The sequence below is a fragment of the Melospiza melodia genome, chromosome 8 (assembly GCF_035770615.1).
Source record: "Melospiza melodia melodia isolate bMelMel2 chromosome 8, bMelMel2.pri, whole genome shotgun sequence".
Taxonomy (NCBI): domain Eukaryota; kingdom Metazoa; phylum Chordata; class Aves; order Passeriformes; family Passerellidae; genus Melospiza; species Melospiza melodia.
In genome coordinates this window covers 18,534,504-18,555,694 of record NC_086201.1, presented here as the reverse complement: position 1 = coordinate 18,555,694, position 21,191 = coordinate 18,534,504, and the positions used below count along the sequence as shown (strand labels likewise).

The following is a 21,191-nucleotide window of genomic DNA, read 5'->3' as shown; positions in this document are numbered from 1 at the left end:
TGATTTTACTTTGCTGTTTTCATTTAGTTCTGGCTTAATTTGTAATGTTCAAAGGCTTTTCAATATCTGACTTATATGTAACCCATTCTTTACAGGCTTTTGAAGATATATATATTGAACAGCGCAAGACCATAAGAGTCCTGCTGGACTATGCTGATAAAATCTTTACTTACATCTTTATTCTGGAAATGGTGCTAAAATGGGTGGCCTATGGTTTTCAGACTTACTTCACTAATGCTTGGTGCTGGCTGGACTTCCTGATTGTTGATGTAGGTACTATCCTTTCCAAGTAGTCTGTTTCTGTTGTTTAGGCAGGTGGTTTTATGTACCTTCAGTCTGATAAGAGATACATGCAGTGAATAATATGTTTGGTTTAAAGGAATGGAAAATACATACTGGTGAATAAGACCCTGCTGCAGTTATCCAGTGTGTAACTAAATCTGCCTTTGTGCTGCCATTGACACCATGTGTTCTGTGTTTCACTGTGTGGAGTCCCAGCTGGTGAGGGAGCACCATTTACAGATTTGATTTCAGTGTACTGGATGTGGCAGCAGAGAGCAAGGAGGACACAGACACAGGAAGGTAAAGGGGAATTTAAGTGAGCACTTGGGATTGGGCATTTGATCCTGGGCTTAATGGGGCACTGACAAAGAACTGCAGGGGAGAATTGTTTTTCAACAATAACATTAAAAGCTAGTGCTGACATTGCACTCCAGAGAAACTAAATTAGTGACATTGCATGATATGTTCATTCAAAGGAGTTCTTTCTTTTTGTGAAAATGTTGGACTAGAAATTCAACAAGTGGACAAAAGAAAACTCTATTGATTGGATGGTACCTGGAATCTAGGACAGAAATTTTATCCCCTATCTTTAGAATTGAAACTTACCTAATGCCCTTTTTAAAGTAGGTTTTTTGGAAGAAAAGGCACAAGTGGCATTTGTTATTTGTCTTCCTCATTTAACTGTGCATCTTTTTCCAGTGGATCCCCATTTTCAGCAAATGGACTAACTCAGTGACTTGAGAAAATATGTGATATGTTTTTTCTGGGATATGCAGTTTCCTGCTTTTTACTTTCATGGCCTCTCTACTTCTTTTGTTGCGAACTCCCAGTTAATACTTACACCAAGAAAAAAGTCAACATATTCCCAGAAAAGATGTACTGACCTGTAAGAAACTTAGCAAGTATAAAGGCCCTCCCCTAAGACTAAATTTTCCAAAACAAGATAACATTAGCACATGAAAGGACAAAAAGTTAGGACTGTCTTTGAGTAAGGCTGAATATATAATTTTTGTATATTTGCTTTCTTTGTGGGTGCTATAGCATTCTGATTTTTATTTATTATAACTTAAGTGAAAAATTATGAAAATTATATAATCAATGGGAAATCAGCAGCAATCATCTAGATATCTTCTGTCACCTTTGCATAAAATTGTTGATGCCATGTTTTAGACTCTTTTCATACTATGAATAACCAGACAGTATGTTTCCAGAAGCTTGTGATACGTAAATTTTGAGGTTTTTTTCCCATTACAACGGTCGTTGGTAAAAAAGAAAGAAAATAAAATAGAAATAAGTAAATCTATTACTATTTAAGGAGTGTTCAGATTTAGTGTCTCTGTACAAGCCTGTATTGGGAAATTATGATCTTGAATTCAGTTTTAAGATCAGTTCTGATTAGGCATACTGTGTATCCATGTGGATAGGCATGGGCTCTTCATTTTTTTAGCAATCTTAGTGTTTTCATGTAGCCATCTTAATCTTTTGTTTAGAGTGGCTGCATTTTGTGGTCCTACAACAGCAGATTATATAACAATTTGTGTTGGGGGGCACCACTGGAGGTTTTCAAGTAGCTCTAACCTCAAGGTTAGACAAGACAGCTCAGGCAGATACTCTGTTTTGAATGGAGAATGCCTTACTTAGCAATGCAATTTCCAGTGTTTGATCTCCTGTATTGTAAACCCACTTCTTCCACCCCTAAAGTCATGGTGGTCTGCTTAGCTTTTTTCTGATATTATTGCTAGACTTACTTGCTATTGTTTTCAGCCACTAACAAGGAATTATAATTATTTCTCTTCCTACTGGTTCAGCATGCAGGTGCTGCCCTCAACTGCTTAAATAGATCTTAGTTTTATCTTTCTGTCCTATGCCTTTATCCAGCTAAGCATTGAACAAATTTGCCAGTACCAGTCAAGTTAAATTATCACTGTGAGACATTTTACAGAATCTTTTCAGGCAAACTGTTCTGTACCTAGCAGCCCAAGCTCTCCAGCTGTTCCCTGTTTGGGAAAGGACTTATGGTATACAGACAAAAGTTCTTACCTGTTGTTATGTTCACAGTTATTTCAGAAACAGGTAATTAGCCCCGAAACAAATAAAAAAGCTCATTTTGCTCTGCTTTCCATGTGCAATTACAAATGGTATCACAGAGAAGAGCAAAGGTAGGATTGCGTCGTATTTGGCAGCTTGCTTGAGCTACCCTTAGAGGAAAGAAATCTGCAGAAGGCTTCCTCGTGTAAACACAGCAGGAGATAGCCATCTGGAGTGAGGGGTTCAGCGAGGACACAAGTCATTGACTTTCACTGGAAAACAGCAGGAAAATCAACTTTTGAGCTGTTAATCCAGCTGTACTGAAGGTTTCAAAAATTCTTGTGGATTAAACCCTTTCTTCCACAAAAGTAGGCATATTAATTGTCCAAAATACAAACAATTTTTAAAATCCAAAGATTTTTCCAGCTTATGATAACAGTGTACTTTTGTGAAATTATATTATTTGATAATTACAAAAACAGAAAGTTGAAATGAAGCTGAGGTTGGGATTCTGTCTCATGCACATCATTACAGGATGTTTTGTAATATTTCCCCTTTTTTCTTTTTTGCAACACAACTTTTGAATTTTCTAATTTTCTAATGTTGTATTTAGGATTTCTGTGTATGCAGAAGCCAGTTTATAGCTAGTATCACAGGCTGTCCAAGCCACAATCAAACACATGGAGGGTGAGGAAATTACTTTTTTAAAAAATAAAAATATACATACGCACATATCCACAGATAGTATTATGGATTAAAGTGTGTTTTTGTTCAAACTGTTCTGAAATTTACATGCAATATTAGACTAATTTTTTTTCTTTATTTACTTTTTCTTCTTTTTTTTTTAATTTATTTTCACTGAAAAATTAGGGAACTTGTGAATTTTTTTTCCCAATATCCAGATCAAAATTTTTCCCCTCAAGGCATTTCTATTTTGAAGCTACTTAGAAAAGTGCTTTTGTTTTGTTTCGTTTCTTCTAGGTCTCATTGGTTAGCTTAGTAGCTACTGCCCTTGGTTTCTCAGAATTTGGTGCAATTAAATCTCTCCGAACATTAAGAGCTTTGAGACCTCTAAGAGCTTTGTCACGCTTTGAAGGCATGAGGGTAAGGAAAATAAAAAGGAACTAATGTGTAAAACAAATCCCTAAAAATATGCCAAATTATAAAAGCATGGAATAATACTAATTTTATGTCTATTAGTAAGGCCAACAGTAGCATGTTTGGTTATATGACATGCATTACTACTTTTCTATTTGCATTACTTAAATGTAATGTAATGCTTTACATTAAATCATCTTCTAGATTAAAAAAATAAATAACTCTTGTGTTGTTTTTAATTTTTTTTTTCTTTGTTTATTGACTAGGTGGTTGTGAATGCTCTTACTGGAGCAATCCCATCCATCATGAACGTACTTCTGGTGTGTCTTACATTCTGGCTAATTTTCAGCATCATGGGAGTAAATTTGTTTGCTGGCAAGTTCTATCACTGTGTTAACACCACAGATAAAGAGATGCTCACACCAGAACAAGTCAGTAATAAAAGTATGTGTGAAGATATGAACAGGACTACTGGAAATGTTCGGTGGAAAAATGTGAAAGTAAACTTTGATAATGTTGCAATTGGTTATCTTTCTCTGCTTCAAGTGGTAAGTGCATAAAATTTCCACCCTTAGTTTTAGTGGTGGTATCATTTAATTCCATAATTTTCAATGTTATTTTAAAATAAATAAATAGATATGGGTTTGACTTTATAATTTTGTTCTATGGAGCTAATTAATATTGCTTATTGTAAACATGCGGTACATTCTCTGGACATTTTGGAAAAGGAGGAATATCTAATATTTACATGATGGATAAAAGGTTGCTTGGCACCCAGCTGCTAGTACCTTTTCAAGTGCTACGGAAGTACAGTATGTAGCTAAAATATCTGGTTAAAAACTGCAGCTAGATTTTCTTTATCTGTTAAGGCTTATTGACTAATATTTTTACCATGGTCGTCATAGATAGGTTCTAGGACTTATCTGCTCTTCAAACAAGAGGAGAGCAGTAGATTTCTAGGCATGAGCCTTTTTAGAGAAAGTATCTGTAAATTGCCAATAAGACAAGCATATATATTTATAATTGAATGCATTTGACAAACTGCTTCTTGGAAATTATTTGTACTCATAAACAATTGGTAATTATTCTGCCTTTAAAAATTTCCAACTGGTAGTGTTTAGTAGTCAGTATTGTGCTAGCAGGCTGCCATCTGTTTGCTTCTGGAGGTAACAGTAGCTGTTGCTAAACAGCAGTGGGCAATTGCATTAATTACCAGCTTAGAGAGTGGCACTGCTTTTAGTATTTGTAGCATGTATTGCACCCACAGTTCACCTGTGTAATGATTGCAGTTAACATCATTCACACCTTTCCTGCCCTCAGAGGAAGTTTGATGAGGGCCCTCTAGAAGGATAAATAATTGGTTGGATGGAAAGACTTACAGTCAGTGGCTTAGTGTAAGTGGAGTCTCTCAGAGATTTCCCCCAGGACCAGTACTATCTGATAGCTCCATCAATGACATCAGTATTGGAATTGAGTGCACCCTCAGCAGTTGGCAGATGACACCAGGCTGAGTTTTGTGATAGGCTTAGATGGCACACACTTTAAGGAGCTACTGAGTCCTTGGACAGCTTCACTCAGTCTGTGCTTGGAGCTCCCTGTTTCCAGTGGAGTGACCCACACCATCCTGTGCAGGTGGACTAGCTGGTCATGCAGGTTCCCTGTATCCTGACACGAGAGACTTGGCTTTACTGGGATGTCACATAGCACAGTGCCTTTCCTGTTCAGGTAATGCTTTACAGATGGCAGCCAGCACATCACTGTTCCCTGGGAGATAAAGTCTCTCTGGTATGATGATATTGATTGCAACTCATCTCACAGAGTGTTTATATAAATTTCCATGAAGATTAGAATTTATGCAGTGTTTTTTAAGAACTGGGGGGAGATATTCCGCAGCAATGAACTTCCTGTGAATGCTTCACTCGTAATGCACCAGACTTCTAATATTTTCTTTATATTTATGAACAGAAATATATTGCAGAAGACACTGGTTTATTTAGAATGTTCTCAGAACTGGAGCTGTGATAGAAAATATTAACAAATTTTGTTTTTAGGCAACATTTAAAGGATGGATGGAGATTATGTATGCTGCAGTTGATTCTACAGAAGTGAGTGCAATATTAAATCTACTATGTAAATATAAAATTTACTGAGGGAAAACAAATCTAAGACTGATGTGAGACTTCTTGAATGGTAGTTGAAATGACCTAAAATATAAAAAATTAAGTGTAAAGCCCTGATGAATTTTCTACAATCTATGCCCACAAAGTGCTTATACTTTTATCAGGTAACAAAAATTATAGCTGTAAGCTACATAAATTACTACTAATCTAATAATTCTTCTGTAAAAATCCAAAATAATGGGATCTGGTTTTCTGTTCGTTTATGTCTGAGATTGTACAGATCAGGAAAAAAGTTTTTTCTGTGTCCGCAAAAATAACCCAAATAGTCAAGAGGCATCACTGCAAAAGCTAATCTAGAGCTGCAGACTCTGATGATCTCAAAAACCAAATCTGCTAATTTTTACCTATTTTTCTTTTAATCTTGATATTTGTTTGCATCTCTCCTCAATCCAGCTCTTGATTTGCATATAGTCTGTAGGAACTGAATTGCTTTTGAGATTTGTACATTTCTGTCAAATTTAGTAGGACCTACATGAAATGTCAAATGTCATCAAAGAAAACAGACAGAGAGGGAAGGAATGGCAAGTCCTGCAATGTGTGCAATTACAGAAACCTGTATTAAATAGATTTTCAAGTTCAAATATGAGGCAAGTGTAGCGTATGCGCCAAAAGAGTTGGGTTTACCCCCCTGTACATCTGGATGCAACTTCTCCTCCTGCTCAGGATCTTTGATTTGTCTTAACTGTTATTTGTGATGTTTGCTGTTTTCCTCTGTTATATAGGTAGAGAAACAGCCCAAGTATGAACACAACCTGTACATGTACCTTTACTTTGTGGCCTTTATCGTTTTTGGATCATTTTTCACCCTAAACTTATTCATTGGTGTCATCATAGATAACTTCAACCAACAAAAAAAGAAGATAAGTACCACATGTTTCATTTTCACAATACTTCATTATTATTGAGCATTCAGTAAATGTATGCAAGGATAAATTATAGTGTCTGAAATTTCTCATAGGGAAGGAAGGAGGGAAGGAAGGAGGGAAGGAAGGAGGGAAGGAGGGAGGGAGGGAGGGAAGGAAGGAAGGAAGGAAGGAAGGAAGGAAGGAAGGAAGGAAGGAAGGAAGGAAGGAAGGAAGGAAGGAAGGAAGGAAGGAAGGAAGGAAGGAAGGAAGGAAGGAAGGAAGGAAGGAAGGAAGGAAGGAAGGAAGGAAGGAAGGAAGGAAGGAAGGAAGGAAGGAAGGAAGGAAGGAAGGAAGGAAGGAAGGAAGGAAGGAAGGAAGGAAGGAAGTGGCGGAAGGAAGTGGCGGAAGGAAGTGGCGGAAGGAAGTGGCGGAAGGAAGTGGCGGAAGGAAGTGGCGGAAGGAAGTGGCGGAAGGAAGTGGCGGAAGGAAGGAAGTGGCGGAAGGAAGTGGCGGAAGGAAGGAAGTGGCGGAAGGAAGGAAGTGGCGGAAGGAAGTGGCGGAAGGAAGTAAGTGGCGGAAGGAAGGAAGTGGCGGAAGGAAGTGGCGGAAGGAAGTGGCGGAAGGAAGGAAGTGGCGGAAGGAAGTGGCGGAAGGAAGTGGCGGAAGGAAGGGAGGAAGGAAGTGGCGGAAGGAAGTGGCGGAAGGAAGGAAGTGGCGGAAGGAAGGAAGTGGCGGAAGGAAGGAAGTGGCGGAAGGAAGGAAGTGGCGGAAGGAAGGAAGTGGCGGAAGGAAGTGGCGGAAGGAAGGAAGTGGCGGAAGGAAGGAAGTGGCGGAAGGAAGGAAGTGGCGGAAGGAAGGAAGTGGCGGAAGGAAGGAAGTGGCGGAAGGAAGGAAGTGGCGGAAGGAAGGAAGTGGCGGAAGGAAGGAAGTGGCGGAAGGAAGGAAGTGGCGGAAGGAAGGAAGTGGCGGAAGGAAGGAAGTGGCGGAAGGAAGGAAGTGGCGGAAGGAAGTGGCGGAAGGAAGTGGCGGAAGGAAGTGGCGGAAGGAAGTGGCGGAAGGAAGGAAGGAAGGAAGGAAGGAAGGAAGGAAGGAAGGAAGGAAGGAAGGAAGGAAGGAAGGAAGGAAGGAAGGAAGGAAGGAAGGAAGGAGCAGTATTTTTCTTACTGTTGTTCTTTTTGAATATCACTGACACTTGGGCCCATTGGGATATGAATGGGAAAAGAGCTCGTGTTGCGACATGCTGTCTCTGTGTAGTTAAACTGTGCTTTTCTGAGGTTCCTGTGTGTTATCTTGCCTTGAGGCCTTTACTCTCCCTGGGGACAGTGCACTGAGACAAGAATGGCTTGATCTCTAATGATAGCCATTACATCAGGGAGACAGCAGAAGAAATCCCCAACCCCTTCCCACTTTCTTTATGGCTCTCTTCTTTTATTCTTTATTTCCCACTGACTGAAGTCTTCCAACAGTCACAGAATATTTCCACCATAATTATCAAATCAATTTCTTGTTTTTCTTCCGAAACTCCTACTATCCAAGAAGTTAATTTTACTTGAATATTTGATTTATGAGGAGAGTTTGTTAGAGATGGTCTCTTTTGCCTTCTAAATCTTCATGTCAATATATAGACACAGCTGAAAGTTAAACACACCTTCATTCTGACCTATCATTACTCTGTCTATAAGATTGGCACTACATTTGACAAATTCAGTGGGACAAAGTCACAGAATCACCCCTGACTCTGAAGCTGATTTCCATTTGCCACTGCTTTGATATCGTGCATACCTGGAATACAATTACAAACAAGTGCATGAAAGGAATAAAACAAGTTACTTGAAAATATAAATTGTATTTCTGAGAAGTGTTCCATGTGTGCATTACACCAGTCTAGAAATCCTTTTATTCAGAAAAGAAACCCCAAAGTAAACCCATGCTTCTTATGATCTAGGTGCAGTGTAGGGGGATGATCAAGCTTCATACACACTGTTCATATATCATTTGAACTGAGATACCTATAGTCAAATGGTAAAATGCACATCCTGAAAAGGAGAATCAGTAATTTGTTTCTCTTGGTATGTTTTACCTGAAGGTATATATGCTCACAGTGTATCTTTGTACCTTTGAAACTTTTTTTATTTTTAGTAGATTAATTTACAGTGTGGAGATCCTGATGCTAGATTTATTAAGTGTCTATGAAATGTGCATTTTCCAAGTTGGGTTTAGTTTTTAAAATTTATTTAATGGAATTAATCAGGTATGTATTTTTTTAAGAAGAAATAAATCGAACTTTTGGGGATTTTCTTTGCTCCATAATTTCTTTCATTTTTCCTTCAAGATTCATCAGATATTTTAACAATCTTTGAAATAATTATTATGTTTCAGTTTTGGTAACAATGTATAAGGATGACTAAAGGGCTTTTTTAAACCATGTGCTGCAATGCTGTGAATTAATGGATATGAAGGCTTGTCTGTAATCAGATTTGGGGTTTCTTTTATTAATTTACCTTGGAGGCCAAGACATTTTCATGACTGAAGAGCAAAAGAAATACTACAATGCAATGAAGAAGCTGGGCTCCAAGAAACCACAAAAACCTATACCTCGACCAATGGTAAGAATAGTGCAATTCTTATGTCATCTGTATTTGGAGAGAAATCTCAGTGGTACATCAATTACAATAAAATTTCTCCTTTAACTCTTAAATGGTTTCAGCCTAATTAGTTACCCCTTCATTCTGAATTGAAATGTACACTTGTCTGTTCTGCAGGAAAAATCGCTCATATTTGTTATGCCTCAGAAAACAGAGAATCAAAGAATATGAAGAAATATATAGGCTTGTTGAGTTTTGAGAGAAAAACTTTGAACGAGCATATAAGTTACTGGAGAATGGATTACTTAGATTTTTGAGCCTTTTGCTTGGTTGTATATTTTGGGAGAGGAAGAATGAAATGGGAGGGAAGAAACAGATGTTTATTACATAAAAGTACTATAACCTTTTCTTTTTTCTTCCCTCAGAACAAATTGCAAGGTCTGGTGTTTGATATTGTAACCAAGCAACTATTTGACATCATCATTATGGTTCTAATCTGCCTTAACATGATCACAATGATGATAGAAACAGATGACCAGTCTGAACTGATGCAAAATATTTTATATTGGATTAACTTGGTCTTTGTTGTCCTTTTCACTGGTGAATGTGTCTTCAAAATATTTTCACTCCGTTATTATTACTTCACCATTGGCTGGAATATTTTTGATTTTGTGGTTGTTATTCTTTCAATAATAGGTAAGAAATTCCTATGTTCACAATGAAATATAGTTATATGTGTATTTAATGCTTTATCAAGTTGTGCAAAAATCAGAAGAGTTACTTAATTTTAATTTCTCTTGATTATTTTACATTTTCTATGGAAAATGTAATCTGTGTTAAAAAGTTACTTTCTTAATTTATTTTTATTTTTTTCACAGGTATGTTTCTAGCTGAGGTGATAGAAAAGTACTTTGTGTCACCCACTTTGTTCCGAGTTGTACGGCTTGCCAGGATCGGTCGAATCCTGCGCCTCATTAAAGGCGCTAAGGGAATCCGCACTCTGCTTTTTGCTTTGATGATGTCTCTCCCTGCCTTGTTCAACATTGGGCTGCTGCTCTTCCTGGTCATGTTCATCTATGCCATATTTGGCATGTCCAACTTTGCCTACGTCAAGAAGGAAGATGGGATTGATGACATGTTCAACTTTGAAACGTTTGGCAACAGCATGATCTGCCTGTTCCAGATCACCACGTCCGCTGGCTGGAATAATTTGCTCAACCCAATTCTCAACAGTGGGGAGCCAGACTGTGACCCCCATAAAGATCATCCAGGGAGCTCTGTGAAAGGTGACTGTGGCAACCCTTCTGTTGGGATTTTCTTCTTTGTCAGCTACATTATCATATCCTTTCTGGTAGTGGTGAACATGTACATTGCTGTGATTTTGGAGAACTTCAGTGTTGCTACTGAAGAAAGCGCTGAACCCTTGGGTGAGGATGACTTTGAGATGTTTTATGAGGTTTGGGAAAAATATGATCCTGGTGCAACACAATTCATAGAATACAGCAAACTGTCTGATTTTGCAGCTTCTCTAGATCCTCCTCTTAATATACCAAAACCAAACACAATTCATCTCATTGCAATGGATCTACCTGTGGTGAGCGGTGACAGAATTCACTGCCTTGACATCTTGTTTGCTTTCACAAAGCGTGTTTTGGGGGAAAGTGGGGAGATGGACACCCTCAGAATACAGATGGAAGATCGGTTTATGGCATCCAATCCTTCTAAAGCTTCCTATGAACCAATTACAACCACACTGAAACGAAAGCAGGAAGAAGTTTCTGCCACTATCATTCAGCGTGCTTACAGACGTCATCTTCTGAGACAGTCAGTAAAGAAGCTTTCATTTATGTATCAGAAGGATGGGGGTGATCAGCTTATCAAAAAGGATGTGATTGTTGGTAAGCTGAGTGAAAATTCGTCTCCAGAGAAAATGAATATGTCTGCATCCACCACAGCTCCGCCTTCTTATGATAGTGTAACAAAACCAGAAAAAGAAAAATATGAAGATGACAAATCAGAAAAGGAAGACAAAGGAAAAGACAGAAGAGGAAACAAAAAATAAAAGGCACTTTTATCCATGATGAATGTTTGCAAGCTTGAAAATATGTTTTTGTCAGTAGCACTCTTACTGGAGGATTATGCCAAAATTATAAGTTTTTACATATTTACCCACTACTGCAGACAGTGCCTGTCCAAGAAAATGATCCATCACTAGTAAACCCTTGGTGGCAACAGGGAAACAAACTTGCAGAACAATAGTTTTGATTATCAGCTGTTACTAATTGAGAGGAGACACAAAATTTCTACTTGGAATATAGGAACCCTTAAGGGGTCCTAATAAGGCTGTATTTTTGTGGAGTAAGTGTATCCACTGTGTACATTTCATCTCTTTTCTGTGTTCCACGTGTGTCAGTTCTTGTTCATGATTTCATTTGCTTTAATAACATACTGCTTTATTAGTTCTGCTGTGCTGAGAAAAAAATCTAAATACTCTTTATTTCGATAAACACTAAATAATACTCTTGTGTGCCGAGAAACACAAATGTCAGGAATATGTAATTGTGGCGTCATAATATGAACATAGTTCTCTTCAAGCCACTTCTAAATGCAAAAAGCCAGAATTCCAGATTACTAAACCTCAGGGTGTAGATCAAAGAAGCACCAAACTATAAAAAAAGCCAAGAGTCTAGATAAAGAATTTGTCAGTAAATCAAACAAGGGAATAATTCTCACAGAAAAGAGGTTGGTAACTTAGCCTTTAAGTTTCATGTATTTATTTTTATTACCTTTTAGTAGTTTTTAATTTATTGTACTGTCCATTTCAGATACAAATAAATGATGCTACATAGAGCTCCTGCTTGGAAAACTGTGAAACTACTAAAAAAATTACTTTCAGTGTACAAGATAGCTGATAATTCCTGAAACATTAAAACAATTTTTTTCACAGAAGAGCTTCAAATGAAAAATTCTGCCTATAGGAAATTATATCTATTTTTTAAATGGTATGTTTGACCTTGTAGTATCGTGAGTAGCTTCCATACTTTATTCCAAAGTCTGTTGCTACACTTCTCATTTCTCATGAGTGTATCCCACTTAGGAAAATAAAGCTATGAGTATAAGTTGATAGCAGAGTACCTTTGGGGACTACCTTAATATGTACCTCAGATTTCATTTTCTCTACTTTGCAGGGATGGATCATAGCAACACAAAATATGTGCATGAAAGAGGTGGTTTTGACGCCCTCTTGGCAATTTAGACAGGTTTCCACTGTAATGTAACCTTCCATAGAGAGCTGAGATGACCAAAAAGATGTAGTGAAATCAGCTTTGTCCTGCACTGGGATTTAGATGATTTTTTTTTGCATTCAGGCTGGCAATATACATGTAAGTAAAATACCCTCTGTTATTTAATCAGTTGTTTTACACAGTGGTACCTTTTTGAACAAGGAGACAATGACCTAATTACCATATATGTGTCAAATATGTACCCTAGTAAGTTAGCTTACAACATTTCAGTAGATATTATGATATATTCTGTGATACTTTAAATAATTGGAAGCTCTAACTGATGCATGCTTGCTGCTATTATCCTACAGCTGTTAAAGTTTAACATGGGAAGAAATGTGAATGCTAAAAAGAAAAACTGTTTGACAAGACCGTCATTCCTCATACCAGTAAGCAATAGTTTGCTGCTATTAAAGATTTTATTTTGTGTGAGTGTTGTAATCAGCAAATATGCAGTAAGGTAATGGACTATACAGGACAAATAGATGGCTTAAAATATGGGGCTAGAAGAAAATTATAATGTATATTTATTATTTTTATTTTAAGAATAGTTTATTTTATAACATTTTTTACTCATTATAGGAAATTATACATATTTTCCTGTTGTTATTAATATTTATTGCTGTCTGTCTTTGGCACTTTACTGTTCAGAAACATAATATACAATGTGTAATGGAAAATTTCTGCTAATTGCTTTAAATAGCTTTTAATAAGGAATAATTTTAAAACAAATGGACAGTACAATTTTTTTTTTTCCTGATCTGTTGGTAGGTCTTTTTATGTGAAACAAGATAGAAGGCCTTTTTTTATGTTATAATCCTGTCTATTGATTTTCAGGGATCTTAGTCATAGGAACATTGCTTTTTCCCCAGAGTTAATATCACACTGTCTGCTTTGCTTATTGGTGCACACTGCAGTAGAAACACTTTAAATATAATTTGTTATTCAAAAATCTTCCTTCATGAGGATGAATAGTGAACTTGTGCAATGGACAGTGAAACACTTTGCATTTCTTATAAAAGAACTAGAATATTGATGGGCTCCTGCTTTTATGGAAATTATTGGCTCGTAGTATACTGATGAACTGCATGCAGGAAGTTGTTTTACCAAAAATAACTACATTGCTAACAACCCAAAAGAATAAAGATAACCTTTTTATGTAATTATTTTGGTCTTTGTCTTTTATTGTATGAATTTTATAAGTATTAACAAGTAATGGTTGGTAAAATTAAGGGGGAGCCACTTCAGCAGTGAGGTGATCTATATTCTAGATCAGTGTTGCTTCATGACTTAGCTCAGTCTCAACTTGTCACTATCAAGATGAAATGAAATGCTGATGTTGTCCTGACCAGAGGAGGTTTTCTAGAATTCAGAAAAAATAATGTATTTCAACTATGTGTCTTTTTGCCAAATTTTTGAGTTGTCCAGGAAGAGCTCTAGAGTTACTCTCTGTTGGGCAAGTCCAGTGTGGGATGGCTCCACAGCTGCTCCTGCAGACACCGCTCACTGTGGGATAGGGCAGCCTGGATCTGTCACCAAAATAACCCCATGGGAGCATAACAGAGTTGCTTTGAAGAAATCCATCCTTGCCAAGAAGAGGGAACAGGGGCTGTTCGAGGTTTTAGGGGCCTTGTCACAGCCGTCATCAAGCAGCTAGATGCCTTTGCAAGGCTCTCAGGCTGGTCCCTGGTTGGAGATTGCTGCACACAGGTGGCAGGATGAGGGACATGGTGTGTGTGCATTGGATGTGGGCATGGTGTGATTAATGCTTTTTTTTTTGTGTGTGTGTGTTCTCATTTCTTTTGTGAAGAGAAGCTGCTGTATGCATGGGCCAATATAACTAACAGGAAAAAACACTGAACTATGCTATGCTTTGAAAGATAATATGCATGTTTTTAGTAACTATACCTGATTTGAATTAATATGGATGTTTTTTTCAATCCAGAATACCTAATATTTTAATATGGCAGTTGCTAATAATTATTACTAATGTAATAATGTAAATACTTTAAAATAATATTATACTTTATACTCTTAAATTGCTGCTTAAATTTAAGTCAGTGCTGGATGGGTGTGTAGGTAAATTGAAAATTCTATGTGGAATAAGCATAAAATATTTATGTAGTAATTTTTCTACAAATTTGGTAGTGCACAGGAATATATAAGGTCATTTATAAAATAATTTTACCCTATACAATTTCTATTATTTTTAAAGTTATGGCTATTGAAACAATAATACAGCTGGAGTCACTCCATTTTTAGTATCTTAAATGCAATATCTCAGACCTTTACCAAAAAGTAATATATTTTTGGATTCCAAGTGTATATATTTGAATAAATTTGGATACTTCTGTATTTCTTTGAAATCATTCCAGTATACCTTGAAAGTAAAAAACTTATGGAAGACACAGTTGACTTGCAGACTTCCTCCTTAACCCGCAGGTATGAAATTATTCTGTGCTTTAGTTTTGATACCAGACAGTGGTTTCAGGTAATGGATCAGTCATAAATCATTATGCAAAACATTAAAAAAAATTCCTAGAGCAATAGGCCACTCCACTCTCTTATTGTCCCAGCTCACAGAGAAGGAAAACTTAGTAAGAAAACCTCCTTTAAAACTGCCTAAGAAATGAGCTGTCTCTTACTAATCCAGGAATATTGGTGTATTTTACTTTTTGAAGTTGTCATCAACCTCCAACTCCCCTCCCCACCCTCTAAAACAAACCTTAACTATTCCTCAAACCTGTATGGGAACATAAAAGTGAACCATTTTTGGAATTTTTCAAATCCTGGTCTGGCTCAATCTTGTAACAAAAATGTTTCACTTCTAAGGACAAGGCTTCACTTCTAAAGACAAGTCCTGCATCCATCATACGGAATCACCTGTAAAAACGAAAAAGGGAGAAGATAGCAGGGGGAATAGGTAGGATATTGCTTCTCGCTTGTTTTCATAGACACCTAAAATAGGTTCGGGGGTAGTTGGTATTTTCAGGCAGGAATTTGCGTGAATTCCAGGGGCCGGTGGGGCGGATCGGAGCCCGGCGTGCCCGCTCGGAGCCACGGGCGGCCCCGGCGAGCTCCGGGCGCGGGCACCGCCAGAGCCCGGCTGGCACTGAGGGACCGGCCTTGTGCTCGGTGCAGCCTGATAATCGCTCTGGTGCTGCGGAGATGGTCACTGTCAGCGCTTCTGTGACTGAAACAGCCGCTCCTTGGGTTTCAGTTCTGTACCCTGTAGGACATGTGGACCTGTATCCAGACCTGATACCACGTTGGTAACAGCTGCCGTGCTCATCTGAGTTTACAGCTACAGCTGAAGGGTTTGATGCAGTGAGGAATTCCTCAAATAGCTTTGGGTTTACTTTTCTTAATAGGCATTATTCATCTAATCCTATGGTGCACCCCTGAAACAGCCCCAGCCTTCTAAAGAATCATAGATGAAAGTATCTGTGTCATTTGCACTTCATTATACATATTATATATGTATATTTATATATATATATGTACATATATATAATATGTCTAATGAAGTATTAGTAAAAATGCAGAGGATTTTTTTGGACATAGAAAATCCTTACGATATTTATTCTATAGTATAGATTCAGAAAGGCTTATCTAGCTCACTAAGGCATTAGGAGAAATAATCTGAAATCTCTGCAGTGTAGGAATATTTAATGGCTCACAAACCTCTGCATTAGCAACATCTTTTTCAGTGGGGGATGGTACCATTTCTTTCATCCTTAGAGCACAACTAGGTTTTGTCTATGTGATACAGCATGCAGGTTCTGTCACTCAGCATATTTAATTTTCCTCGCTGATCAGTGGGAGCTGTTGCATGGTGGAAAGAAACATATTCTAGTGCTTGCCTTAAAAAAAAAAGACTGCAGTGTAGCCCAAGCAAAGTAAACTGCGGCACATTCTCATCCCTCTGGAGAGGAAAAATTGCATGCTGAAGCACACATGATATCTGCTGCAAGAAAAGCTTTTGATGAAAATAAGGAGTGGCATTTCATAAACAATTTATAACAATCAAACCCTGCAGTTCCAGACATGCTCTGCACTTCCATTTTCTATTGTCTTAAAAGCATGTTACTTTCTCTTTAACAGCAGTCTTGATAATCTTCTTTGTGGAGTGTGACGGCTGATTAACAAACAGCACAAAATATTTTTCAGACAATGTATATCTGAAATGGAGTGTAATAAACTGTTTTGATTTCCAAAGTAGTAAGTATCTGTAACAGTCATGCTTAAAAATGGTCAGAGAATTACATGCTGTATTGCTATTTGCAATATTGCTTTAGAAAAAAGTCATGCTTGCAGATACCATAGCAACCCATCATGTGGTACTTTTTGATTGCCAAGCTGTATAGTAGCTTTATGTTAATATTCTGCAGCCATACTTGCATTAATATCTTTATATGGTGAATATTAATATCTTTATATGTCTCTATATAGTGTTTAGTGAAAATTGTAGCTATATCAACAACATAATGCAAACTGAACTATGCCAGCAGTGGTCTCAGGCAGGCCAAAAATATAAAATAATCTCTCCAATAATTGACATTGTGAATACCCTTTCTCTTAACTTCTTCATGGCCCTGATGGTTGCCAAATGTGGTCTCACAGTGATTGCTGCAGCACTGCTGCAAATACTAGTAAATTAATTTATACAGATGGAAAGCAGATGCTAATGCTCTAACTATATAACATTGGAAATTGGATGTGATTTATGTGATTCTGAATAGGAGGGCAGAAAAATGCAGGCTCCTGATGGCCTCTGTCTGGAACTGCATGTACATCCAAAAAAAAAATAATTCCAGAATGATGCTAAAGAGCTCTGTGAATTCACCAGCTTTAGCACTCTTTCTCATTTATTTGAAATCAGTTACTTGAAATTTCATTTACCTATGTTGCATCAATCTTTTAGAATTCTGTTATTTTTATATAAAGACTGGAAGAACAAGGAAAGGAGAATGTTTGCTTTGAAAAGATAGTAACCAATGACATACGAAGACAAAATAATACAGTGTTGACATGATTTTTTTTTTACTTGTATTTCAGGATTAAAACAGTTTTTCACAGTTAAACTCTACCACATATGAGGAGAGCATCCAACAGGAAATTTCAAAGGCTACATAGAGGAAGTGACAGGAAAAGAAATCATTGTGCTGATATTACTTGCTGACAGGTTATTAATATAAAGTCTTTTGCAGAAGTTAATTGGAAATTGATGAACTCTGAAAATAAAAGAGTGTGCCACAGAACATGGAGTAAGAAAAATCTGCATCAGAATGCAATTAGAAATTACTGTCTTACACATAAAACTGTTTTACTTTTGTGATTAGAGAGAATACTTCATACTAAAAGCTAGGATCAAAAAATAATTTACGTATCTGTTAATACCCAAAACACATCTATGTATATGTACCCTATTTATTCACATCTATTACTATATAAATGTCTTTAATAATTTTACAGTTTAAAAATTCTCAAAGTTTTATTAAGAAAAAAAGGGAAAAGGCATAATAGGAAGGCATGTGGATTGAGTTTTTCTGTATGACTTGGTACCTATTCACATTCCAGCTTCCCATTCCCTGTTCCACTATCAATCCCTTTCCATGAGGTGAAGGCTTCACATGGCAATTCAGACTGATGTGGTGGAATGTACTCTTTTTAAAAATCCATGTTGAAGTAAAATAAAATGCCTTTTCTCCTCTGAAGAACAGAAAAAGGTTGAGTTTCCAGGTCTCCCTGGCATTGTCAGTAATATGCTGTCCAAAAACCACTTGTGCAATTCTTGGCTTTTTAAAAGTTCTGTATTAAGTCATACGAACTGCATTTGAAAGGTTTCCTCAGTGTTTCCTCAGTATTTCCTCATACAGAGGACACAGAATAAAAAATTAGTTCTTCAGAGCTGCATTTAGTCTGCAATCTCTTTTGCCTCTGGTTTTACAGGAGTAAATTTGTGGAAGTCTAAAGGAAGAGAATGTAAGTGGGTAGGTAAGAGCCTATACCTGTCCCCCTACCTGTAGCTTCTTTCTGACTTCCGAGCAGCTCTAGTAGAGTGTAATTGTGTCTCCTTTCCTTTTCCTTCCTCCTCTGTTCCCAGTCTGGAAGACTGAAGAGTTGCCTTTCAAGCAGGAAGACCACAAATCAATTTATTGTTGCAGATGATTCAAATGGTGGAGCTGAAGAGTAACTGGATCAGCTGCAGCAGTTTTTTCATGTGTGACAGCGCCAGCAAATGATGGAAGGTAACCCCATTAGCAAATAGACTTTGGCAGCAATTAGAATGAATGTTAAAGAGTGAAGAGAGAAGATAATTGGTGTTTATGAACAAAAATTGGAGACAAGGTCTTTTAAGTTGTATAGGTAATTTTATTCCACATAAAATTACAACTTTATGTATGAATTCTTTAAAAAATAGATGCACTGTACTCAGACCTCCCTTGTGGAGATAAAGGACATTTAGAGGTGATTTTAAATAATGTTAAAACATGGCAAAAATACCACCTTAAAATGTCCCATTTAACTGTAAGCAGAGGCAGATAAATTTGATATTCCAAGACTGATAAACATCTTCCTCCTTTTATTTATATTTTTCATACAGAGAACTTGGTTCTATCTCTTTAAGAAGTGTCCTATCTGATGAAAGTAAGAAGTACTTTTGTAAAGTATCTGGTTTGTTCATAACTTTGTGAGAGTTTCTTGAGATGTGACTGCATTTTCCTAACAGTTTCAAGTCTCTAGTTAATGTTAGGACAATTTCAGCTATGAACTGCCCTAGCTCGAAAAATTTTCTCATTAAGCTTTAGGGCTTTTCTGATTGCTTGCTAACCTGTAACTGATCTGGCAGAATGTAATATAAACTTCTACTAAATTTCTTGTCTTTCTGAGCAGGAGAAAGTTCTTTCAGCACGCCACAAACAACTGCTCAGCCCCTTAATGCTTCAATAAGTCTGTAAAAGCACAACAGCCAACGAGTCCCTTCTCCACCCTGCACACTGTGGGGAGAGCTGTGAGTGCATAACCAACAATTTCTCTGGTAGATGAGGCAGGGTTTCTCCATCCCATTTTTCTGCTCTGTTTACCAGGCTGTGAGGTGAGGGAAAAAAGTAAAGGTATGGAAAGGAAGAGAAGCAGCTCAGTTCAGAAAGCTGACAGGAGCTGGAACAGTGGGGATAAAGATGAAGGAAAGGAACAAAATGAAGCAGGGCAGTAACTTCTGTTCCAGACTGTCACAGACTGAACTAGCTTAACTGGTGTAATTTAGTATTAAAAAAAACAAAAGTTGGAAAACTATAAGTCCACTGAAGATACAAACTTGATACCAGTGAGGATTCTTTAGTGTAAGAGGTATTGAGCAATTGCACTGCTTTCTTTGTATTTATAAAACATGCATGATTTAAGAGTTTCTGCCTGCTTCTGCTCAGTTTATATATTAAGGGATTACTGAAGATTTGTCTGAAACCATCTAGATCAATTGCTGTCAGTTATACTGACACGTTATGAGGAATTGTTACAATCACAGATAGTTGGTGTATTTCAATTAGCATTCCATATCATTATCTTTTCCTAATCTTAGTTGTAGCAGAGGAATTGGTTCAGCTCATTGATTTTATCAATGCTGTCCTGATACTTTTAGAAACTGCAATTGTTTGAGACTTTGGAAGAAGTTTTAAAAACATGGGCACTTCTATGTTCCAGTATAACTGAAGAATACTCCAAGGGGCTCAGAAATTTGCTAGGATGTGATGACAATTTAGCAGATCCTTCACAACTCAGCTGTAAAAGGCATTGGAGGAAAGCAATGTCAAAGTGTTTATGAAAATAATTTGTTTCACTGCTGTGAAGTACTTTCAATGTTCTGGGTTTATGTAAGACATGCATTAACACAGCTTCTGGGTAGTTAATGGGCACAGGGAAGTTAGGGTCAAATCTGACCAAAAAGTGAATTTTCTTGATCTTGAGTGATTTAGAAAAAGATGTCATTCTTTACATATTATTAATGCAAAATAATTTTCTTATTTTATTGACTTACATCAAATTATTTTCCAGCATTCCAGTTTCCTTCCTTAAAATACAGTATACCAGTCTTGACTCTCCTGATTGACTGTGAATATAGTAAAAGTAATACTGACAGACATAATGTTTATAAATCTAGTTATCATAAAGTAAAAATTTCGTTTATGTAGGTATGCTTTATATCTCTGTGACTTTCTCATTCCCTCTTTAGAATTCTAGACATCTCTGGTGAGTAAGCTCTGATGCTGGTGCCTCACTGTGATTTTTGTTTCAGTAGCACTTCTGACAGCTGACATCTCTGAATTTGCTTATCCATACTAATTGTCAAGTAGAAGGTCTAAATTAGGCCATAGTTTCACAAACATATTTAACTGCCATAAGGTGGCAATGTATGTGAAAGAAGAAGTCTTTTCCCCCAGTTAGAAGAACCATTTATACTTTCCTACAGCAGACTGGATTGGGGAACTAAAAACTCAGTGAGAACAGAAGTTTATCCTTAACCTAGATAATTTTTCCATTCAATTCACACTACTTCAAGTAGTATGGTGTGTTATGTTTTTCTAATTCATTTGTCTCTACCATAGTTTAAAATTTATGAAATAATGTTGATTAAAAAAGCACCCCTACAACAAATAAACGAAAGAAATTAAAAAAAAAAAAAAAAAACAACCCCAAATCCCAGGAAAATAGCACCTCAAAAACCCACAAGTAAAAACACAAGAAAATGTGTATGGAAATTCAGAAACTCAACACCATTGTATTAGAACTTTCATTCTTTATGACCAATAGAAAACTTGTCTGTGTACACCTAATATTTCAAGTTTCAGTATATAATTTTTTGTTCTGCTAAGATGATTTTTTGGGAAA

At 37.0% G+C, this 21,191-nt stretch overlaps 1 protein-coding gene across 3 annotated transcripts in view; it reads left to right on the top strand.

Moving 5' to 3' along the window:
* LOC134421302 (sodium channel protein type 2 subunit alpha-like) overlaps window positions 1-13,461 on the top strand; it is a 42,924-nt gene extending 29,463 nt beyond the window's left edge. For all 3 annotated transcript variants that reach the window (XM_063162046.1, XM_063162044.1, XM_063162045.1), the window contains 8 exons: window positions 96-269; window positions 3,292-3,414; window positions 3,675-3,956; window positions 5,460-5,513; window positions 6,311-6,448; window positions 8,935-9,039; window positions 9,444-9,714; window positions 9,897-13,461. In XM_063162046.1, the coding sequence (XP_063018116.1) occupies window positions 96-269; window positions 3,292-3,414; window positions 3,675-3,956; window positions 5,460-5,513; window positions 6,311-6,448; window positions 8,935-9,039; window positions 9,444-9,714; window positions 9,897-11,080 (2,331 nt within the window). In that variant the 3' untranslated portion in view covers window positions 11,081-13,461. The remainder of the gene's footprint in view (window positions 1-95; window positions 270-3,291; window positions 3,415-3,674; window positions 3,957-5,459; window positions 5,514-6,310; window positions 6,449-8,934; window positions 9,040-9,443; window positions 9,715-9,896) is intronic.
* The last annotated feature ends 7,730 nt before the right edge of the window (window positions 13,462-21,191 follow it).